This window comes from Macaca nemestrina, chromosome 17 (assembly GCF_043159975.1).
Source record: "Macaca nemestrina isolate mMacNem1 chromosome 17, mMacNem.hap1, whole genome shotgun sequence".
NCBI classification, from domain to species: Eukaryota; Metazoa; Chordata; class Mammalia; order Primates; family Cercopithecidae; genus Macaca; species Macaca nemestrina.
The window spans coordinates 40,815,583-40,840,911 of record NC_092141.1 but is presented as its reverse complement, the minus strand read 5'-3'; the positions used below and the strand labels follow the sequence as shown (position 1 = coordinate 40,840,911).

At 41.1% G+C, this 25,329-nt stretch overlaps 1 protein-coding gene across 11 annotated transcripts in view; it reads right to left on the bottom strand.

Moving 5' to 3' along the window:
• Positions 1 to 25,329, bottom strand: part of LOC105485218 (ras homolog family member T1) — a 109,473-nt gene that overhangs the window by 13,741 nt on the left and 70,403 nt on the right. For 5 of the 11 annotated variants that reach the window (XM_071082677.1, XM_071082683.1, XM_071082681.1 and 2 more), the window contains one exon: positions 11,301 to 12,410. The exons of 1 other annotated variant lie outside the window; for it this stretch is intronic. In XM_071082677.1, the coding sequence (XP_070938778.1) occupies positions 12,293 to 12,410 (118 nt within the window). In that variant the 3' untranslated portion in view covers positions 11,301 to 12,292. Of the gene's footprint in view, positions 1 to 11,300; positions 12,411 to 14,122; positions 14,267 to 24,547; positions 24,662 to 25,329 lie in introns of those variants that run through there. 5 more of the 11 variants (XM_071082680.1, XM_071082674.1, XM_071082682.1 and 2 more) reach the window with 2 other exon arrangements.

Here is a 25,329-nt window from a genome sequence, read left to right as displayed (position 1 = left end):
TGATCTCCTGACCTTGTGATCCTCCCACCTTGGCCTCTCAAAGTGCTGGGATTACAGGTGTGAGCCACTGCACCCGGCCTAAATATTCTTTATGTATGAATTGTTATGGTGCAAGGTGAACACTACCTCCTCCATAAAAGCTTTCTGGGAGCTCCTTAACAGGAGAAAATCCCCCCTCTGCTCGAATTCCCACTGCACTTGATTTTTTTTTTTTTTTTTTTTTTTGAGATGGAGTCTCGCTCTGTCACCCAAGCTGTAGTGCAGTGGTGCAATCTCAGCTCACTGCAAGCTCTGCCTCCTGGGTTCAAGCGATTCTCCCACCTCAGCCTCCCGAGTAGCTGGGATTACAGGCATCTGCCATCATGCCTGGCTAATGTTTGTATTTTTGTAGAGATGGGGTTTCACCATGTTGGACAGGCTGGTCTTGAACTCCAGACCTCAGGTGATCCACCTGCCTCAGCCTCCCAAGGTGCTGGGATTACAGGCGTGAGACACTGCACCCAGCCTGTACTTGATTTTATCTCTTATAGTTCTTATTTTTCTACCTAAATACTTATTTACGTATTACTTCTCCCTATTGTATCAGAAGATCTTTGAATCAGGCACCTCCCCCATAACTATTTCATCTCTATTTCTCACAACATACAGCCCAGCACTTTATACAAAGGAGGCTCCAAGTACATATTTCTGAAGGAAAGAATGACCAAGCAGAACAGAATCCCTTGTGATAAACTAAGTGTAGCAGTAGAAGAGAGATCACTGAGCCCCGGCCAAGAGGCCTAGTTGACCAGACGACTTGAAGAAAGGCTCAGACCCCAAGTCTGAGGCCTGTGACCCCTGGCTCTGAATTGTGCAAGTTCCTGACATTCTGTCGTTGATTTTGTGGAAGCCCTTCCCCACAGCTCAGTTGTTTGAGCCAGCTCTGCAGGAAATATTTTGGTTGTCCTTTAACTTTATTTCCTCACTCAGTCCAACAAGCTGCACTGACTTTCATAGAATTTTAAGGCAAATGGCTTAAAGTTCATTTATTTGTCCATTTACTCATTGATTCAAAACATATTTATTGAGCATCGACTATGTACCAAGTATTGTTCTAGGCCCTGAATATAAAGTGGTGATTAAGACAGTCAAAGCCGGCCGGGCGCGGTGGCTCAAGCCTGTAATCCCAGCACTTTGGGAGGCCGAGACGGGCGGATCACAAGGTCAGGAGATCGAGACCATCCTGGCTAACACGGCGAAACCCGTCTCTACTAAAAACACAAAAAATTAGCCGGGCGAGGTGGCGGGCGCCTGTGGTCCCAGCTACTCGGGAGGCTGAGGCAGGAGAATGGCGTGAACCCGGGAGGCGGAGCTTGCAGTGAGCTGAGATCTGGCCACTGCACTCCAGCCTGGGCGACAGAGCGAGACTCCGTCTCAAAAAAAAAAAAAAAAAAACAAAACAAACAAAAAAAAACAAAGACAGTCAAAGCCCTACTCTTATAGAGCCTACGTTGAAGCAGCAGGGAGACCCTCGACAAATGAAAGAACACATGTGGAAAAGGAAGGAAGGGAGGGAAAGAGGAGAGAGAAGGAGGGAGGGACAGAAGATAGTGGGGAGGGAGGGGGAGAGGGAATGAGAGAGGGAGGGAGGAAGAAGTAAGGGAGGGAGGGAGGGAGGATGGAATGGTGGGAGGGATGGAGGATGGGAATGAGACAGGGAGGGAGGATGGAAGGGAGGGAGGGATGGAGGATGGGAACGAGAGAGGGAGGGAGGGAGGATGGAAGGGAGGGAACGAGAGAGGATGAAAGGGAGGGAGGGAGGATGGCTGGTGGTGAGATGCTGACAATCAGGGTGATGTCAGATAGAGTTTTTGTTTATTTGTTTTGAGACAGAGTCTCGCTTTGTCACCCAGGCTGGAGTTCAATGGTGTGATCTCGGCTCACTGCAACCTCTGCCACCTGGATTCTCCTGCCTCAGCCTCCCAAGTGACTGGGATTACAGGCACCCACCACCATGCCCAGCTAATTTTTGTATTTTTAGTAGAGAAGGGGTTTCACCATGTTGGTCAGGCTGGTCTTGAACTCCTGGCCTCAAGTGATCCACCCCCCTCAGCCTCCCAACATGTTGGGATTACAGGTGTGAGCCACCACACCTGACCGTCAGATTGAGTTTCTAGATGGTTTCTTTACAGTCTGGAAAGGCTCCACTTTGAGGAGGTAACATTTAAATTGAGATGTACGTGACAAGCATGAGGCAGCTTTGCAAAAAAAGAGGGAAAAGCATTTCAAGCAGAGAATAGCCGGTGCAAAGGCTCTGAAGGAAGCAGGCAATAGGTCTGCAAACTGAGATCAGAGAAGCAGGCAAGGAACAGTGCAGTCAGGCTTTAAAAAGCAGGACAAGGGCCAGGCGCGGTGGCTCATGCCTGTAATCCCAGCACTTTGAGAGGCCGAAGCAGGCAGATCACGAGGTCCGGAGATCGAGACCATCCTGGCTAACACGGTGAAACCCCGTCTCTACAAAAAATACAAAAAATTAGCTGGGCCCACGTGGAGGTGGGTGCCTGTAATCCCAGTTACTTGGGGGGCTGAGGCAGGAGAATCGCTTGAACCCAGGAGGCAGAGGTTGCAGTGAGCTGAGATAGCGCCATTGCACTCCAGCCTGGGCGACAAGAGTGAGACTCCATCTCAAAAAAAAAAAAAAAAAAAAAAAAAGTAAGAGGAAGTCAGGAAAAAGTGTAGTGAATGTGTGAAAACATATTCAGCCACTCATTCTCTAGATGGTATATAGAAGTGGCTGGGCCGGGCGCGGTGGCTCAAGCCTGTAATCCCAGCACTTTGGGAGGCCGAGACGGGCGGATCACGAGGTCAGGAGATCGAGACCATCCTGGCTAACATGGTGAAACCCCGTCTCTACTAAAAATACAAAAAAATAAGCCGGGCGAGGTGGCGGGCGCCTGTAGTCCCAGCTACTCGGGAGGCTGAGGCAGGAGAATTGCGCGAACCCGGGAGGCGGAGCTTGCAGTGAGCGGAGATCTGGCCACTGCACTCCAGATGGCACTGGAATTACGGAAATCCTGGAGGCAGATTACAGAAGCAGATATGAAAAATATTAGTGACAAAACTTTATTCTAGGAGGTTCCCCCCGTTAAAGCCCCTGACACAAGTACTTTTCCATTTATAAAATGTGAATAAATTTTAAGAGCATTTTTTCAAAATTAACAACTTAAGAACAATTAAAAATCATAAAAAGTGCTTTTCAAAGAGTAGTTATAGCCTTACTTCCCCTCAGTTATCTGTACCTGAAATAAACCTAACCACGTGTCTGCACTCCTCTCAATAAACACATCAATTACCTAGTGACAGCTAGCAGAAATGAAAGCAGAATGCCTCAGAGGAAATGAAAGTCTTCCAGAAAATTTGCTTTGCCAACTTTAACCCTTTTTAGTTAAAGAGATGTCAAAACTGTTTAGTGGGGTTTTTCTTTCTTTCTCTTTTTCCCCTTAGGCCTGTTTCTTTTTGTTTTTTGTTTTCACAGAATATACTGCAAATTTACCAAAGGTAGGAAAAAAAGGCCAGTCATTAGGTTGGCTCCTACAGTGGAAGGAGTACCAAACTGGGAAACAAGATACCCGGTTTCAGTCCTAGCTCGAGGACAAACTAATACTGTGGCTTTGAGTAAGTCACTTCTTGCTGTCACCTAGGCTGGAGTTCAGGGATCTGGGCTCACTGCAAGCTCCACCTCCTGGGTTCAAGCAATTCTCCTGCCTCAGCCTCCCGAGTAGCTGGGACTACAGGCGCCCACCACCATGCCTGGCTAATTTTTTGTATTTTTAGTAGGGACGTGATTTCACTGTGTTAGCCAGGATGGTCTCGATCTCCTGACCTCGTAATCTGCCCGCCTCGGCCTCCCAAAGTGCTGGGATTACAGGCGTGAGAAATCGCACCCGGCCATCACTTCTCGCCTTTTTGTGCTCCCTGTATGCTATGAAAGTATGGAGTTGGACAGATGACCTTTATACTATGTAAGCTATTTAAGCTTTGAAATATTGGCTTTAAAATTTAAAGAAATATAAGAAGGATGATCACACGTTCATGCGCACAAGGGGGTAAATTCCCCAGATAACTAGAGTTCAAACTAACCATTCTCATGGGATTCCTTTACTTTCCATGTATACCAGTTACACAACTGGACAACTGAAAACAAGCATGGATGAAGTGCCAAAAGAATAGTTCCACATGAGTCCTCAGAAGAAGTGGAACCGATGCTCCCTTTACCTTCTAAGCATCAAACTGCTCTTTGAGGTTAATCCCACGGTGGCGGGCGCACCGTGCTCTTATGAGCAATATGATCAGTAAAAGTGAAAAAAATCAAACACTCCTACATCCACTCTTAGTTTTCACACAAACAAAACATGACTACAGTATTTTTAAGTTCTTCCTAATATTGAACCTTTTCACATTCCAAAACAATCAGGTAATTTTTAAAAATCATTAGTAAATGCTGCTGTGCATTTACTACTATATTTTCATCAGTTACAGGGGGTGTTTATCAAATCTGGCTGTCAGTTTCTGTACAGCACGTGAATGGTTTCCACTTTTTTGTTGCTGTTGCTGTTGAGATGGAGTCTTGCTGGAGTGCAGTGATGTAATCTCGGCTAAGTGCAACCTCTGCCTCCTGGAGTCAAGCTATTCTCCTGCCTCAGGCTCCCGAGTAGCTGGGATTATAGGCATGCACCACCACATCTGGCTAATTTTTGTATTTTTAGTAAAGAAGGGGTTTCACCACATTGCACCGGCTGGTCTCAAACTCTTGACTTCAGGTGCCCGCCTCGGCCTCCCAAAGTGCTGGGATTACAGGCGTGAGCCACCACGCCTGGCTAGTTTCCACATTTTTAGATGGTTAAGAAAATCAAAATAAGAATATTTTCTGGTACATAAAACTGACACAAAACTCACATCTGTGTGTCCATAAATGAAGTTTCATTAGAACGAAATCACTCATTTGCTTATATATTGTCTATGATTGTTTTCATGCTACAACAGAGTTAAGTAGTTGTGAAAGTCTCAAATACTTCCAATCTGGCCCTTTGCAGAAAAAGTTTGCGACTTATAACTTAAACTGCAGCCTATACATTCATGTTATCCTAATAAAACTCCTAAGAGTTGATTATAATACACTTATATGGGCTGGGCATGATGGCTCCTGCCTGTAATCAATCCCAGCACTTTGAGAGGCCGAGGTGGCAGATCACCTGAGGTCAGGAGTTCGAGACCAGCCTGGCCAACATGGTGAAACCCCATCTCTACTAAAAATACAAAAATTAGGTGAGCATGGTGGCAGGCACCTGTAATCCCAGCTACTCGGGAGGCTGAGGCAGGAGAATCGTTTGAACCTGGGAGGCAGAGGTTGCAGTGAGCCAAGATCATGCCATTGCACTCCAGCCTGGGCAACAAGAGCAAAACTCTGTCTCAAAAAAATAAAAAAAAAACTTGTATATAAACTATAAATAGGAAAATGCTGAAAGAGAAACACTGTTCTTGTGGAATTTGGAATTTTCAATGTATAAAAATAATATTGGCAATTCCTCCTTATGTGTACACAGCTGACATTCAGCTTTCAAACCCAGAAGGACTAACAATCTCTCGATTTCACCATTGGACCTCTGCAACTATCTATGCTAAAGAAGATAAAATTGGCCGGGCGTGGTAACAAAAATTAGTTGGGCATGGTGGCACATGCCTGTAATCCCGGCTACTCAGGAGGCTGAGGCGGGAGAATCACATGAAGCCGGGAGGCAGAGGTTTCAGTGAGCCGAGTGGTGCCACTGTGAGACTGTCTCAAATAAAATAAAATCTTACCTTCTGGGTAAGATACTTTCTGAACCCAAAATATCTGGGACAAACGGTCTGACAAGTCTGAGTGCCATGGGAGCAAGAGGATATTTTATGAAACTGAGATGCACTAGAGAAACCTAAAATACACAGCTGTGATACTCACAGGTCACACTTCCACAGAGCTGAGGGCCAAGCAGGTTAACAGACACTTGCTTTCACTGACAGCAATGTTTGATAAAAAGAGTTAAAAAGACACAAATTACTTGTAACCTTAGGGGTTTAAATAAGTGTGTTATTGGACTGTGAATCTGGTGATAAAGGCATTGGAGAGGTCAAGCTGCCTGCATGGATCATTCTCATACTGTGAACATTAAATTTAGCATCTTGACATGTGGTATTTCTCAAAAAGTACCTAGTCTCAAATCAGTTTCCTAAAAACACGTGGACTGTGAAAGTATGATTCAGGAATCTGGTATGTTGGTTAAAAAAACAAATAAAAAATAAGAAGTATTAAAGTATGAAGTCAAACATGTTAATGGAACTAGATCACACACTTATTTTTAGGATTTGCACATATATTTTAAAGGCATCTTTGTATTGACTTTTACTAGTGCAATTCAGACAAAAGGGACATCAAAGCTAACCTAACAGCCAATGATGGGCCGAAAAAAAAAAAAAAAGCCAACCCAAGTTGCATTTTGAGGGCCTGTTTAGGAAAGATTTATGCTCTACCACACAGGTCAGGCACTTACCTCTGTTTCCCTCTCTTCATTATTCAGCTGCCTTCAGAGATTGGGAAAGTTCTCATTTCATTCAAGACTGGCTCATCGGCCGGGCACGGTGGCTCAAGCCTGTAATCCCAGCACTTTGGGAGGCCGAGACGGGCGGATCACGAGGTCAGGAGATCAAGACCATCCTGGCTAATCCGGTGAAACCCCATCTCTACTAAAAAATACAAAAAACTAGCCGGGCGAGGTGGCGGGCGCCTGTAGTCCCAGCTACTCCGGAGGCTGAGGCAGGAGAATGGCGTGAACCCGGGAGGCGGAGCTTGCAGTGAGCTGAGATCCAGCCACTGCACTCCAGCCTGGGCGACAGAGTGAGACTCCATCTCAAAAAAAAAAAAAAAAAAAAAAAAGACTGGCTCATCAGTATAGTTCTTTTTTCCTTTGTTTTTTTGAGATGAGGTCTCGCTCTGTTGCCCAGGCTGAAGAGCTGTGGCGTGATCTCAGCTCACTGCAACCTCCACCTCCTGAGTTCAAGCGATTCTCCTGCCTCAGCCCGCTGGGTAGCTGAGATTACAGGTGTGTGCTACCACACCCGGGTGTTTTTTTGTTTTTGTGTTTTTTTTTTTTTTTTTGAGACGGAATCTTGCTCTGTCGCCCAGGCTGGAGTGCAGTGGCCGGATCTCAGCTCACTGCAAGCTCTGCCTCCCGGGTTCATGCCATTCTCCTGCCTCAGCCTCCCGAGTAGCTGGGACTACAGACGCCCGCCACCTCGCCCGGCTAGTTTTTTGTATTTTTTTAGTAGAGACGGGGTTTCACCGTGTTAGCCAGGATGGTCTCGATCTCCTGACCTCGTGATCCGCCCGTCTCGGCCTCCCAAAGTGCTGGGATTACAGGCTTGAGCCACCGCACCCGGCCTGTTCTTGTTTTTTTTTAAATTAGAGACAGTATTTCATCATGTTGGTCAGGCTGGTCTGAAACTCCTGATCTCAAATGATCTGCCTGCCTTGGCCTCCCAAAGTGCTGGGATTACAGGCATGAGCCACTGTGCTCGGCCTCATCAGTATATTTCTTCTTTGATGCCTTTCCCTGGCAGGTGATGTGCATATATGCACTGATACCCAAAGTCCTACCACTTTCATAGGCCATTTCAGAATGGTCATGTGCTCCCCAAATTCCTAACATCAGTGCCCACTCCTACCGTAGCATTATTAGTGCCAACAATGCGGGAAATTGCTCATTTTTTGGTCAAATGTGAAAGAGAAAGACATGAATAGCAAGAAGCAACAGACGCCTGATATAATAAATAAGGCTAAGTTACTACATTATGCTAGGACTACACACCTTCAAAGCAATGTTTCTTCACACAACTGCCTTATTATTCATTAAGACATTGTAGTAAACGGCCTCGAATTGTCCATTTGAAAGACAATGCTGAGGAGCTAGTGGTGTCGACAGGTTCCAGGCGATTCGAGCTCCAGCTAGGACGATGGAGGTTGTTTGCAACGACCATCTGGGGAAGAAGGTCCATGCTAAATGCAACACGGATGATACCATTGGGGACCTTAAGAAACCGATTGCCGGCCGGGCGCGGTGGCTCATGCCTGTTATTCCAGCACTTTGGGAGGCCGAGGTGGGTGGATCACGAGGTCAGGAGATCGAGACCATCCTGGCTAACACGGTGAAACCCCGTCTCTACTAAAAATCAAAAAATTAGCTGGGCGTGGTGGTGAGCGCCTGTAATCCCAGCCACTGGGAGGCTGAGGCAGGAGAATTGCTTGAACCCAGGAGGTGGAGCTTGCAGTGAGCCCAGATTGCACCACTGCACTCCAGCCTGGGCAACAAGGCGAGACTCCGTCTCAAAAAAAAAAAAAAAAAAAAAAGAAACCGATTGCAGCCTAAACTGGTACCCGTTGGAACAAGATTGTCCTGAAGAAGTGGTACACGATTTTTAAGGACAATGTGTCTCTGGGGGACTATGAAATCCACGATGGGATGAACCTGGAGCTTTATTATCAAAAAATGAGAATGCTCTTCTTCCTACTGCCCCACTCTCCTCTGCCATCCTCACCCCCACACTGGCATAGATGCTTGTTTGTATAAGCTCACCTTAATAAAGACTTAGATGTTGAAAAAAAATTTTAAAAAAAGACAATGCTTTGGGAAGCTGAAGCAGGCAGATCACTTGAGGTCAGGAGTTTGAGACCAGCCTGGCCAACATGGTGAAACTCCGTCTCTACTAAAAATTAAAAAAAAAAAAATTAGCCGGGCACGGTGGCTCACACCTGTAATCCCAGCACTTTGGGAGGCCGAAGTGGGTGGATCATCTGAAATCAGGAGTTCAAGACCAGCCTAGCCAACATGGCAAAACCCCGTCTCTACTAAAAATACAAAAATTCGCCAGGCATGGTGACGCGTGCCTGTAATCCCAGCTCCTCGGGTGGCTGAGGCAGAAGAATTGCTGGAACCTGGGAGGTGGAGGTTTCAGGGAGCCAACATTGTGCCACTGCACCCCAGCCTATGGGTAACAGAGGAAGACTGTCTCAAAAAAAAAAAAAAAAAAAAAAAAAATTAGCCGGGCATGGTGGTGGGCGCCTGTAGTCCCAGCTACTAGGAGGCTGAGGTTGCAGTGAGCCATGATCGTGCCACTGCACTCTAGCCTGGGTGACAGAGCAAGACTCTGTCTCAGAAAAAAAAAAAAAAGACAATGCAACTGGTGTAAAGTGAAAGATCTCCTTTCGACTCTCAAGTTTCTATTTTCTTCATTTCTCCTTAGTATTCTTAAAGCTTGCATCTCCTGAGCAAACTGTAAAAGCCAGAAGAAGCCTTTTCTTGTGTTCACATTATTTTCTCACATTCACTAGTCTCTAAAGTAGATGCAAAATGAAGAAAAATAGGCCAGCTCTGGTGGCTCATACCTATAATCCCAGCACTTTGGGAGGCTGAGGCAGAAGGATCACTTGAGCTCTGGAGTTTGAGACCAGCCTGTGCAACAGAGTGAGACCTCATCTCTACTAAAAGTATTTTTTTTAAATTTGCCAGGTGTGGTGGCACATGTCTGCAGTCCCAGCTACTTGGAGGCTCAGGAGGGTGGATCACTTGAGCGCACAACGTCAAGGTTGCAGTGAGCTGTGATTACGCTCCTGCATTCCAGCCCTGGCAACAGAGCAAGACTCTGTCTCGAAAAGAAAGAAAAAACCGCTATGTGCCTGTAGGTTAAAGATGAGAAAACAGTGAGCATTCCCTCTACTAATCCACCCCACCTGGAGTGATTGACAAGCGAGGAAAGGGGCTAGCTTAGCAAGGGAGTGTGTCCAGAGCAAGCGCAAGATAGGGCAGCTGCTCCCTCCCTTCTTTTGAACCAAAGAAATGTAAGTTCCCCAAATGAAAAGATGGAGAGAGAGTATCTAAATATATAAACACACCACTCATTAACTCTTGGTAAGCTAGCTTCTTTCCTCTGCTTCTCACAAACGCAACAACCTATAAAGCATTTAAAGCAGTATTTCAGACAAACTAGAAAAGAGCTTGGAAAAAATTAACTGTCATTGCAAACTATACAACTGACATAAATTTGGTAAGTGGGAAATTCTCAGAAAATAATAAAAATGAGGAGTCAGGCCGGGTGTGGGGGCTCACACCTGTAATCCCAGCACTTTGGGAGGCTGAGATGGGGACTGCTTGAGCCCAGGAGTTCAAGGATGCGGTGAGCTATGATCGTGCCACTGCACTCCAGCCTGAGCAACAGAGTGAGACCTTGTCTTATAAAAAAAAAAATTAAAATTAAAAATGAAGTGTCTATGTTATTTTGCAAGCTAGTAAGTGATACTGTTACTAGTTGCTCAAGAGGTGTGATCTTGTAAGAAAATGTCCCTTAGAACGGCAAAGGGGAAAAATCATGTTAAAGGAGAAAATAAACATGCAAACAACAGTAGAAACCACATTAATTAGCTATGTGAAGGGGAAAACAATTGGCCTTTTACCAGAATAGACTTCTCTACAACTTTTAAATAAATATCCTCTTACATGTATACATCGTACTTGACCGTTTTCCTAATGATTTTTTTTTTTTTTTTTGAGATGAAGTCTTGCTCTGTTGCCCAGGCGGAGTGTAGTGGTATGATCTCGGTTGACTGCAACCTCTGCCTCCTGGGTTCAAGCAATTCTCCTGCCTCAGCCTCCCGAGTAGCTGAGATTACAGGCATGCGCCACCACACCTGGCTAATTTCTTGTATTTTTAATGGAGATGGGTTTTTGCCGTGTTGGCCAGGCTGGTCTTGAACTCCTGACCTCAAGTGATCTGCCTGCCTCAGCCTCCCAAAGTGCTGGGATTACAGGCGTGAGGCATCACAACTGACTCAGCATTTTTTTTTTTTTTTTGAGATGTAGTTTCACTCTTGTTGCCCAGGCTGGAGTGCAATGGCGCGATCTCAGCTCACCGCAATCTACACCTCCCAGGTTCAAACGATCTCCTGCCTCAGCCTCCCAAGTAGCTGGGATTACAGGCATGTGCCACCATGCCCAGCTAATTTTTTGTATTTAGTAGAGACAGGTTTTCACCATGTTGGTCAGGCTAGTCTCGAACTCCTGATCTCAGGTGATCCACCCACCTCGGCCTCCCAAAGTGCCGGGATTACATGATTGAGCCACCACTCCCTACTGAGTATTCCTTTTACACAAACAATTCTCAATATGAGAGACAGAAACCAGAGGACTTCACTCACATCTGTACAGAAATACTTCAGAAGACAAAAGAACTCAAGATCACAGTACACAGCAGTTATTTATTTAAATACTTGAAAAGGCGGATGATGGAAAAAATAGGTTTATCATGAGAGTTTATATTCATTAGATTTATCATTTAAAAAATTACTGCCTCTAGGTTATCCTAGCCTGATATAGAACACTTGGTGACACATGCAGTTACTGTAATAGACTATAATAGACACAGCCATTATAGAATGATTTACACTTGGGAGGAAATTCAACAGTAGTAAGGGTGACTCTTTATTTAAACTAAAAACATTGGTAATATACAAATTGGTTTTTTTTTTCATTTCATTGAAAGGGCTATAAAATTCAACATACTGACAAAAGAAGCAACATAATCACATAGATAACGTCTCTGCTAATTGCTTTTACCTTACTTCACCCTTAAAGGTGAGCTGCACACTCAGCTACACAATTTTCTAGACTGTGCGATGGCTTCAAGGCTGGCCTACCACAACTGACTGAAAAAAAGTCATGTTGGTAAGCTGACACTGCTTATGTTTTTAAAAACGGAGAGAGAATGGCAAATTGTGCCTCATGTCCTTATAGAATCCAAAGGATCATTCTGAGTAAATGTGAAATAAATAAAGTGTTCCATGAGTAAATACAATCTCTGGGCTAACTTAAACCTAGGAGAGTGAGCCAAGTGAGCACTAACAATACCATTTAGAAATGTCTAGAAACACCATTTCTAGAACTCAGCTTGGGAGACCGTATCTTACCTGAATATGTACATATATTTACAAAATATTCCCTTTTGGCCTCTGGAATTTAGCCATTTTAGTTTGGCTGTTAGCTGTTTTCTTTCCATATGCTAGCCAATACTGCAGTTATAACTATCATTAAAATACTCTTATGCATGAATTACAAATATTAATAAAGTAACTCTGCATGTATAAATATCTCAATATTTCTAGCAGAACTTAAAGCATTCAGAATGTACATAAAAGTATTTGTTTTTGGTAGGGCCAGTATTTCTTTTTATATCATCGCTGTTTCAGTAATGCTTTGTACATAGCAAAGCCCAAAACTGCAAAAACAGTAGCACCAAAACTTGCTCGAAGCCAAAACGTGGAGCTCTTGAGGTCAGCTTGTGTCACGTGCCTGTAGTCAGAAAATATAATTATTACTTAAAACATGATTAGTATGAAAACCTATACCAGTTATTTAGCAGTCTACTTTTAGGTAAGTATTAGTACACTTGTCAAGCTAATTGCATACAGTAATGTTTATCAAAAACATTGATCAATATAGCCATGTATATAATTACTTAATCATTAGTTTAAGAAAATGACATAATGTAGACACTAATAAAGACAATTAGCTACTTTGTGGGAGTAGACATCCAAATTTGTAAACGTTTTTTTCACACGGGAAATAAAGAAGTTAGACAAATCAATCTAGCATTTTGTAATACCATCATGGTCCTTCAAAATGAAAATTAAGGTGGTGTTCCCACAATTTTGAGGATCATATTCATGGTTAAATAATGTGCAATCTCCTATCCCCAGGAACTGAAAGCTATTTTGTAAGCAGTTAAGTGACAAGTGACAATACTTTTCTAAGAGAAATGATTAAAGTCAACTTTGGAAACACTGAGCCTCATAAAAATTTACAAAAAACACCACCTCAAAAAACCGAAAGGGGGAGGGGAAGATTTATCAGTTTGCATTAATTTGGTTACTGCTAATTAAAGAGAAAAAAAAACAATCCCTGGTGTTAGTCAGACAGGCAGTGATAATGGTACCAACTAACGGACATAATGTAACGTGATGGGTTGAAAGGCAATGACATAAAGGAAGCCATAGTATGCATGACAAGGGACAGCCTGTACCACAAACTGAGTTGTGAGCATGCTTAGTAAGTACCCTCAAGAGTCTCAAGTATGACAGCTTACCATGAAGAGGATAAAGCTCTAAAGAAAAGGTCAGAACGTTTTATTTAAATGTCACTGAAGTCTTAGTTACTAAGTGAACACAATTGAGATGATGTAGAAAACTTAAAAAATTGGCCGGGTGCAGTGGCTCATGCCTGTAATCCCAGCACTCTGGGAGGCCAAGACGGGTGGATCACCTGAGGTCAGGAGTTCGAGACCGGCCTGGCCAACATGGTGAAACCCTGTCTCTACTAAAAATATAAAAATTAGCCGGGCATGGTGGTGGGTGCCTGTAATCCCAGCTACTTGGGAGGCTGAGGCAGGAAAATTGCTTGAACCTAGGAGACAGAGGCTGCAGTGAGCCGACATGATGCCACTGCACTCTAGCCTAGGTGACAGAGTGAGACTCCATCTCAAAAAAAAAAAAAAGAAAGAAAACTTACAAAATTAAGAGCTTAGAGAGACTGTCTAGTTTAGATTATTTTATAACTAAGTTAAACAGATTTGAAGCAAAAGTCAGATATCATTAAAAGACCAAGGTACTGACATATGCAAAAGAGTTAAGAGCCAAGAATTCAAACTGCACAAAACTACTTTGCCTCAGTAACAGTCAAAGTGAACAGATTAGTTATCACAAAATAGAGTCTGTACATCCCTAGGACAAAAGTCTACAACACAAGCTAGAGTGCTCCATGCTTAACACCACAACAAAGCAAGACACAACACTCCAATTCTCACCCTCACCAGTTTCTATTTTTAAAAAAATCACTCCTCACATAATTATTTCTTACAAAGCAAAGTGATATCACAGATTCATTCCAGCTTGCAAGTTAGTTTTTCCAACAGGCAGTGTTTCATTAAAAAAAAAGTCAGAGAAGAAAACGCTTAGGTTTTTCAAGTTGGAAAAATTCCAACTAGACCAACCCATTGGAAATGTTACCTGGCTTCAAGAAAAAGTGGACCATGAGATGACTCCATGAAGATGGAATCTTCTACAGAGCTGACAGCGTGCACCTGGTGAGTAATACTGCCTTCGTCGTCTGCTAACAGCATGGCACCCCACTCAGCTACCCGGGCTCTTAACCTTTTATATACATGCATACAGTTTGCAGTTCACAGCAGAGCTCACAAAAAAGGGGACTCAAAATAACATCTCTCAATTATGCATCCCACACATAAACTGAGTTGCCACACTATATGATGGATCTCATGTTTTCTATATTTAAAATAAATGTATTCTATAGCAAATTGCCAAACTTAAAAAAAAATCTATCTGTATGTACTCTCTCAACAAACACACACACACCCACCCCAGACAAGGAAATCTAAAGCTGTTATATATATTCTCTAAACATCCCTATGAGTCTGGTCTTGGTACATCTGAAATACCAAGTCCTCTAAACCAACACCATAAGCAGTACCTGACAACATGTAGTAACCATAAGTATTCATCAGAAATGAGGTTAACGACTATTAGTCATGAAGTTTACAGATGATTATAACTTTGGATTATCAAAAACTACAAATATATATCTGTGAAAAAATTGAGTCCAACATCCCAAACTCATAGACCACCATGGATCTATGACAAGAGTAACAAAAGTTTACAACTCCTAGTCAATGCAGATGTATAGAATTTAAAGTCAGATCACAGGCTAAAGATGCATTAGAGGTTTCTCTTCATCTTTGGTCTCCCTGTGATTATCACGCATCTGCACTGACGGATTTATTTTATTTTATTTTAAAATTTTTACATTTATTTTTTAACTTAGGAGGGAAAAAGAATTAGGATTTAAGCTAACTATAATCACATTGAAATCAATCAAAACGATTTCTCATAAATAGTCTTCAAATATGGACATCTGTTTCACAGAGCTCCCTGTGGTTTTCTGTTTGTTTGTTTATAGAGATGAAGTCTCACTATGTTGTCCAGGCTGGTCTTGAACTCCTGAGCTCAAGCAATCCTTCCACCTTGACCTCTATAACTGCTGGAACTACAGGCTGGTCTCCCCTGTGTTTTAAGACACATGAAATAATATATTCTGACTGATCTTATTGCTTAGTTTTCTTTTGCATTTCAAGATTAATATAGATACATGTTCAAGATACAGCTAGTTTAAAACTTAAGGTAAATATTAACTTATAAAATATATTTCAATGGCTCCATCAATGTTACAGTAGCTATTTAAGACAATTTTAGACATGGAAAATTACTTACAGAACTATTTTACACCTTTACCACCTGCATGTAAAGGCTGCACTACCAGGTTCTATTTATAAAAGAGAAAGCATTTAAAATGGAGGGCACACTTATCATTGCTTAACTGATACCACTTCAATAGAGAATAGTGTGGTCTCGCATGTATTCCAAAAGTATCAAAAACTAACTCATGTTTGTCCTTTCAGTTCTCAAACAGAGGCAAGTAACAGTTTCATAAAGCTTCTGGCTCATTTCTTTCTTTCTTTCTTTTTCTTTTTATTTTTTTGGAGACAGACGAATTCTCACTCTGTCGCTAGGCTGGAGTGCAGTGGCGTGACCTCAGCTCACTGCAACCTCCGCCTCCCAGGTTCAAGTGATTCTCCTGCCTCAGCCTTCCGAGTAGCTGGGACTACAGGTGCATGCCACCACGCCCAACTAATTTTTGTATTTTTAGTAGAGACAGGGTTTCACCATGTTGGCCACGACGGTCTCGATCTCCCGAACTCAAGTGATCCGCCCACCTTGGCTTCCCAAAGGGCTGAGATTACAGGCGTGAGCCACCATGCCCAGCTGCTTCTGGCTCATTTCTAAACTTAAGCAGAAACAATTCTTCCACAGTTCAAAAGCATAATTCTTTCAAAATGACTTACAGAAAATACCATCTTAGAATAACTTACAGTATCTTATTGCATAGTTTTCTTTCTTTCTAAAGTTTATTTTCAAAGATAAAAAAAGTTAATATACACTCATTAGAAAATAAGGCAAAGTAAGAAAAAAAATCATTTATGTTACCCAAGGCAACAAATTAAAATGTCAGGTATTTCCTTTTAGACTTTTTTTTTTTTTTTTTTTGAGACAGAGTCTCACAATCTCAGCTCACTGCAACCTCCACCTCCCGGCTTCAAGTCATTCTTGTGCCTCAGGCTCCCGAGTAGCTGGAATTACAGGTGTGTACCACCATGCCCAGCTAATTTTTGGTATTTTTAGTAGAGATGGGTTTTCACCATGTTGACCAGGCTGGTCTCAAACTCCTGACCTCAAGTGATCTGCCTGCCTCAGCTTCCCAAAGTGCTGGGATTACAGGTGTGAGCCACTGTGACCAGCCCCTTTTAGACTTTTTCTATGTATTTTTTACATAGCTGCAAACACAGTGTGTGTATAATTCTATATATTTTTCACACTTGTTATAAGGCATGGACTTCTTCATCAATTATGGAAACATTCTAAATAGCTGGATTATATTCTATTATCCTATTGCTGGCTATCTCCTTTTGTTTTATTATTTTACTTTTCAGAGACAGCGTCTTGCTGTGTCACCCAGGCTGGATAGTGCAGTGGTACAATCCTAGCTCACCGCAGCCTTGAACTGCTGAGCTCAAGTGATCTTCCTGCTTCAGCCACATAAGTAGCTGGGACTACAGGTGTATGCTATCATGCCTGGATAATTTTCATTTTTCTTGTAGAGATGGGGTCTTGCTATGTTACACAGGCTAGTCTTGAACTCCTGGCCTCAGCCTCCCAAAGTGCTGGGATTATAGGCATAAGCCACCATGCCCAACCTGGCTATCTCCATTTATTTGTGGCTACAAAAAAAAGACTATCTTTCTACATAAAATTTTTCTCCATATTTAGGATGTTTTCATTAAGATAGACTTCCCAGAATTAAATGTTACAAGGTCAAAAACGTGTATGTGTGTCTATGTAAAAAGGGTTTTTTCTAACCTAGTGATATATCAAAATCACCAAACTTTCCTACTCTATGTGGAATAAGATCATTTAGTTAAGCAGTATGTCTTTTTACAACATTAGAAATAATGACTAACTGTTGAATATAACCCTGACTAATCATTCACAGTTTGTTAGAGCTTTCAAGTTCTTAGTTGAAAATTACTGTGTCTGGGATGTTGGCTTTCTGGCTTAGAAGTGCTGAAGGCCCATAAATATATCAGACGTCAAGTTCTCCTTGACATAGGTGTAGGAGCCAACCAACACATCTGGACTTGGGTTTTATTAAGGCCGCTACTTAATAATGCAGAGAGAAGAAAATGTTGCAAAAATTCAGGTAATAAAGAGTTAAATGAATAACTGTGTGAACAGTCACAAAAGGCATATGCAGACTGGCCAAAATTCCTATGTACCTTTGCACTGAATATCTTTAGTGCAAGGGCATACAAAATACTTTTAATTAACCCTGCAACTTAAGGTGAATATAAAAACGTGAACTGGCTGGGCACAGAGGCTCACACTGTAATCCCAGATCTTTGGGGGGCTGAAGCTGGAGGACTGCTTGAGGCCAGGAGTTCAAGACCAGCCTGGGCAACACAGAGGAAGGGTAAGAATTCAGAAATTGTTACCCAGATATCAATTAACCTTGTCTTAGACTATAAACTGTGATGCAGATGAAAAGAAAAGTTCAGTAGAAAATACTCAAAGGAAGCAAAACTGAGAGACTTTACTCAGAGGCGCTCCAGAGAGTCATTTTTATCAGTCTTCCCCACAATTTCTCAGAAATGTATTTGAATTTCCTATTTTTCACTCCTCATCTCACCATCTTATTCTTTCCAAAATACAACTAAGAGATGTACAAATGCACTAATGTGAATGGTCTTCTAATTTTACAACTCTATCCATATATGTATATCTCAGGTATAGATTTTTAAGATAATACTCTAAAACAACCAACATAACTGTAATGTGAGTGTATCTAAAGTTACCAGGGCACAGAGATACCATATTTAGCTTTTTCTTATTTGTAATTACGTATCTCAAGTTGAAAACTATACTGAGGTCACCAAACTACAGTAAATTTTTCTGTCTTTATTTATTTATTTAAAGACAGGGTCTTGCTCTTATTCAGGCTGGAATGCAGTGGCATGAACACAGCTCACTGCAGCCTCAACCTCCTGGGCTCAGGTGATCCTTCTGCCTTAGCCTCCCATGTAGCTGGGACCCCAAAAGCATGCTACCACATCTGGCTAATTTATGATTTTTTGTAGAGATGGGGGGTCTTAACACAACTTTGTTGCCCAGACTGGTCTGGAACTCCTGGGTTCACATAATCCTATTGCCTCGATCTCCAAAACTGCTGAAATTATGAGTGTGAAACACTGTGCCCAGCTCTATTTTTTTTTTTTTTTCAGACAGAATCTCATTGTGTCACCCAGGCTAGAGTACAGTGGCACAAACACAGCTCACTACAGCCTTGACCTCCTGGACTCAAGCAAACCTCTCACCTCAACCTCCTATATAGCTGGGACCACAGGTGTGTGCCATCACACCCAGCTTTTTTTTTTTTTTTTTTTTTTTTTTTTTTTTTTTTTTTTTTTTTACTTTTTGTAGAGACAGGATCTCACTTTGTGACCTAGGCTGGTCCCGAACTCCTGAGCTCAAGTGATCCTCCTGCCTTGACCTCCCAAAGTGCTGGGATTAGAAGCATGAGCCACTGCACTTGGCCCTTTTCTATTTTCAAATATTCCACTTAAAAAAAAGTCTTCTGAGGCCGGGCATGGTGGCCCATGCCTGTAATCTCAGCATTTGGGAGGCAGAAGAAGCCAGATTACTTGAGGTCAGGAGTTCAAGATAAGCCTGGCCAACATGGTGAAACCCATCTCTACTAAAAATACAAAAAATTAGCCAGGTGTGGTGGTGCATACCTGTAATCCCAGCTACTTGGGAGCTGAGGCAGGAGAATCGCTTGAACCTGGGAGGTGGGGGTTGCAGTGAGCCGAGATAGGGCCACTGCACTCCAGCCTGGGCAACAAAGTCAGACTCTATCATAAAATAAAATAAAAAAATAAAATAAATAAAATAAAATAAAAAATAAAATAAAATAAAATATTAGAAATTTAAAAAAAAAAAGTCTTCTGAACTCTCTGCTTTTATTTCTCCAAATGTTTCAATCTGGTGAAGTATTTTCTTTCTTTCTTTTTTTTTTTGAGATGGAGTCTTTGCTCTGTCACCAGGTTGGAATGCAGTGGTGCGGTCTCAGCTCACTGCAACCTCCGCCTCCTGGGTTCAAGCAATTCTCCTGCCTCAGCCTCCTGAGTAGCTGGGACTACAGGTGCGCACCACCACGCCCAGCTAATTTTTGTATTTTTAGTAGAGACGGGGTTTCACCATGTTGGCCAGGATGGTCTCAATCTCTTGACCTCATGATCTGCCCTCCTTGGCCTCCCGAAGTGCTGGGATTACAGGCGTGAGCCACAGTGCCTGGCCATATTTTCTATATCTACTTTTAATAATAATGCCACTATAGCTAATAACAATTTTAATAAGGACAATTCTCCTAACTGAGCCAATAGGCATAAAATATTTCAATAGGATATTTATTAGGATAAATATTTAATAGGATAAATAGGTTAAGGAATCAATATACAGTGTCTAGCAGCTTCAAAACAAACCATAAGCAAGCTGTTAACTGAGCATGCCTAAATAGTAACACACTTTGGGAAAGGACACGGGTGTGTACTAATGTCAAGAAATGCTTCACCAAGCATTAGAACAATCTGAATTTACAGATGATCATGAATACAAAGGAAATGCTCCAATATCTATATGTTAACTAGTGATACTTAACGATCACGTAAGACAAACTTCACCTTGTCATGTCCTTTAATATATTAACCAAATGACAAAAAATTTAAAAATTATAAGCAGCAGCAGCTTACTTAATGAAATCTATTAAACTCTTGTATAACTTTAAATATATAACTATGTATACAAATTCACGAACAATCTTATAAGGACCTTCATACAAGGGAATAAATAAGTTTCATAAGAAACTTGGCCGGGCGCGGTGGCTCAAGCCTGTAATCCCAGCACTTTGGGAGGCCGAGACGGGCGGATCACGAGGTCAGGAGATCGAGACCATCCTGGCTAACACGGTGAAACCCCGTCTCTACTAAAAATACAAAAAACTAGCCGGGCGAGGTGGCGGGCGCCTGTAGTCCCAGCTACTCCGGAGGCTGAGGCAGGAGAATGGCGTGAACCCGGGAGGCGGAGCTTGCAGTGAGCTGAGATCCGGCCACTGCACTCCAGCCTGGGCGACAGAGCGAGACTCCGAGACTCCGTCTCCAAAAAAAAAAAAAAAAAAAAAAAAAAAAAAAAAAGAAACTAACGCAGGACTTCCTTGGATAAAATATTTTACTATAACGTAATATTCCAAGGACTCTTAGATTTCCAACATTTAACAACATTAAGATTTTTAGAAACCTATCCTCTTCATAAGGCAATCCTATGAAAAAGCAGTTCATTTTTGTCTGACAATATTAAAATCCTTTTTTCAACAAAGGACTCCTATATTAAGTAATGAATTTCACGCTACATAAAGGAAGAACTTGGGTGATTATTAAAGCAATATGGGTGAATGAAGTCAGTCATTAATGAATGGCTTAAATGTCACACACATATTTAATCTAAAAATACATTATAAATAGGGTAAAAAATGCAATAGGTATGCTGTCCATCACGCTTTTGGGCCTCTGTAAATACTCAGTGTGAACTATGCGTTTGGTTGTCAAACTCTAATGCTGCCACTGAACTTAAGAAGTAGCACGAACCAACAATGTATATGGCTAATGCAAGTAATAAAATAGAATGAAAGAAATCCTAAAACCAAAACATGCACAAAGGAAATCATGCCCAAATAACAAACTGTAAAATAAACAATATTTGATTAAATAACAGGTTAGAGGAAGTGATGGGATTATACACAAAAACTTAGCTGGGAAGGAGATTGAGAGTATTAAAAAATTACTAAGTGACACAAACAAACAAATGAAAACAAACATCTAAAAAAAGGACAAATTAAAGTTCACGACACACTACAATCTAGAAACATTCTCATGCAAAGCAGGAGTGTTCTCAAGTCAGAGTAATAAATACTTAACAAATAAAAATCCTGGGTAGTTCAAACCAACAATCAAGCTCATCTATATATAATCACTTTCAAATTTAACAGATATTTAAAATATAAAATATATTCAAAAGATCTTTTTCTCCAGTAATGTAATTTATACCACTTGAAATGAAAGCAGTCCCAAAGATTAAAATCATCTGACCACATGTTAATCATTCTCCAAATGTATTTAAATTCAAATAGTTCCAGTTACTCATAAATTAGTCTAAAGGAAAACATAAACCTATCCAGATCTAAGAGTGAGATCATAATTACCAAGAGAAAGATTACATGTGAGATAGATGTGTGTTTAATACTACTCTCACATGTCAAAGTCAATATACGTTCAATTAAATTGGAAATAATTTATTATTTCTATATTTAAAATATATAATGTTAGTAAATAAGTTCAAGAAAAAAGACAATTTTTTTCTCATAAAAGAAAAAACACTTGCAGAAATTAACCTCTTGAAACTGCCTAATTCATTATCAGGTTATATAGCACTTTTCTTTTTAGCATGAAGGACTAACATCACTGAAAATATAAGCAAAGTTAAAAAATGTTTTTCTTAGAGACATAATATTTAGAAAGATGCGTAAAAGCAGGTTCCATATCTTCTTCATTTTCAAATTTTGCCCCAGTTCACAGCAGGTTCCTATTCAAAGCAGGTACTTAAATTAAGTACTCTGAATGAATAAACCAAATCAAGGTGGGGTTAGGAGAGAGTAGGGTAATAAGAGAATGTGGCCTCAATCAAACATGTATCATATCTGGTAGCAATTTGTATTTCAGTGACCAAAATTTTTACAAGCACTCTAAAACAATTGCTGATTTGAGACCAATACTTGTCTACTAATTTAATTCTTTGCAGACATTCAATGAAACTTTTTACTTAAATAAAAATGACGGCTGGGCGAGGTGGCGCACACCTGTAATCCCAGCACTTTGGGAGCCTGAGGCGGGCAGATCACCTGAGGTCAGGAGTTCGAGACCAGTTTGAAACACGGCGAAACTAAAAATACAAAAGTTAGCCGGGCAAGGTGGCACATGCCTGTGCTCCCAGCTACTCAGGAGGCTGAGGCACAAGAATCACTTGAACCTGGGAGGTGGAGGTTGCAGTGAGCTGAGATCATGCCACTGCACTCCAGCCTGGGTGGCAGAGTGAGACTCCATCTCAAAAAACAAACAAACAAACAAACAAACAAAGACAAGCCTTTTAGAACTGCTCTTTTACAATTCTAAATCAAACACTAAGCATGGTAGTTCTGATATCTAAAAACAAAGACTTAGGACCTAGTGGTAAGTGAGAACCCTCCACCCTCCCTATGAATAAACTACAGTGAAAAAGTTTTAAATGACTTTTACTTAATCAGTCTTTTTTGTGCTTAACATTAGGATATGTCTAACACAGGAAACCAATAGTGACCAACTAATAACAGCTGCCAAAACCTGAGAAGTTAACAGGGAAAAGTGGTTCCATTCTCATCCCACCACCCAATAACTTTTTCCAATTTTTCATGGAAAAGGAGTAAAATGGTGGTGGTGGTGATGGGACCAGAGACATTTTCATTCTGTAGGTGTCCTTTTCCTGGGCCTCCATTTTCACAACTAGGCCATACCTTAAGACTGAGGTTGCAAGCTGGTGGACCATAAGCATGCTTTGCTCTGATTAGTACTTTAAAAATTTGTTAATTAATTGCTAATCTCTAAATATCAGGAAATTTCACACCAAAGCCTTGATTTCCAGTCTCTTGTAAAACCAGAAAATCTGGCAACACCAGACCTGTACAACAACAAATGGCCAGAGCTGAGTGGTAGCTGCCTCTTTTAGACAGTGCCTGTCACAGTCCCCACCTCTCCTTGTTTCTTATACTTGGCCACCTTCATTCTTTTATATTATCCATCCAGGACCTGTGGGCACTGAGTTTTTGGCCCCCACCTACCTATCTTACTTACCTTTCATAAAGTAGAAGAAACTCCAGTATGCAGCCCCTAAAATTCCACTGTACTTCTCTTAAATAATTGAAATACTAACGGGGATAAGGAAGGAGCTGTTTGAAAAGTACACTGGATCCTCTACTTGTTGTTTTCATTCTTTCCATTCTTGATTACCAGATGTCAGGATGTGTGCTGACATTACCATTAAATTACTACCAGTTTATAAACAGGTATGACCAAAACTTACTGATTTCTCTTTGAGGGTCACTATATAATTTACTATGTGCAATTGTATTCATTTAATGCACAATCTATCCTATTTCATTTGAAAGCTAACTAAACCAATTTTATTTGAAAGCTAACTAAACCAATCTAGGAATAAAATTGTCACCAGGGACACAGACGATGAATCAATCTGTAATTATGGACAATCAAGAGTTTCTAGAATAGGTAAAAAAAAAAAAAAAAAATAGGTGGTTTGTGATCAGCAATTATGGGGAGCCAAGGTGAGTCCACCAAAATAAGATATCAAATAGATGTTGCTTGCTAATTAGATAAAATTATGATATTGGTAGATCAGAGGAATATGGAAGAAATTATATACTGATTTTAGAAAAATCCTTCATGAAATATCTGATAAGATAGGAAGATAAAATGTGGGCTGGATAATAGCATATTTTTCATTGACTGAAAAATCCTTTCCCAAGAATTTTGAACCTGTCATTATATTATAGGGCTTGCTCAGTTTAGTACTCTCCCTCTTTCCAACCTCTGCGTATTCAACATCTTTTTTTTTTATCAGTAACTTGAAAGACAGTACATATCTACCAAATTTGCAAACAGCACAATGCTTAGAGAGATATATAATGGGACAAATGACAGAAATAATGTTCGAAATGATTGAACTAGAACAAATGGATCAAAAAGAAGAATATGACATTTGATAGAGATATGTATGTATCTGCATTTAGATTTAAAGCATCAACTAAAAAATGCCAAATACACAATTAGAAAGGAGGAGACATCTGTCTCTTCATATGAAAAACATCTGACTTTAATTAACCCCAAGATAATATATGTCAACAGTGGGATGGGACTGCCAAAAAGTTAATTCATGCCCTAGACAGATGCCGTCCTAATTGTGAAACACAGCTGCCCACTGTTCTGGACTACTCACACTAGAAGTGCAACACTGCTTTCTATTCTTGGTGGCACCTTTTAAGAGGTACTGTGAAAACCTAAGGGGCTTTCAAATGAAGACAACCAGGAATGATGAGTTCACTAAACCATCTAATTTAAGAAAAGGCTGAAAGAAATGGGGATGTTCTACCTGGAGAAGAGAAAATTAGGGGAGACATGATGGCCGTCTTCAAATGCCTGAAGGATTGCTATGTTGAAGAGGGAGTAGAATAGTCGTATGTTGTTCTAAAGGGCAGAACTAAAACTAAAGAGAGAAAGTTATAGGGAAAACATTTAGTTAAAAAAAAATAATAAAAGCAAAAGCAAAAACGCTTTCCAATGAGGCAAGCCATCAGCAGATAAACAGCACTCTCTCAGGAAGGCTTGCAGGAAGGCATTCTAACAGGAGGTCAGGCCAGATGAATTCCAGAATCTCTTCCAACTCAACGATTCCCAAAACTGGAGCACCTGAGTGTTGTTTGGTTTGAACTAGCCTTGCATTTTCTGTCAGTCATCATGAGAGAATCTGTCTATGTTACTACTTTACAAGGTGCTGAAGCACAGAAGCAGAACTTTGCCACCAAATGAGTGTGGTGATCCCTTCAAAGCAGTCACCTGAGATGGTTGCATTCTTATTCCAGAGCTGCTAGTGCTCGAAACATCACTGAAACTCTTAGAATGCCTTCAAAATCAGTTTCTGACTCATAGAAGAAATAAACTCACTGTTTCACAGACATATCCACTATATTGCTGGTGGATACAAACTATGGTCATTTGATATAAAGTCTAGCCCTCAGTGAGTGTCCGAATGGTGAGCCAAATAACTGACCCATTTCTAACCAAAACGGAATATTTAGGTTGACATCCATCTTAATCCAGCCCAGCTCCCAATGACTTTTAAATGATTTCAAAAACCTAATGCATATAAATATG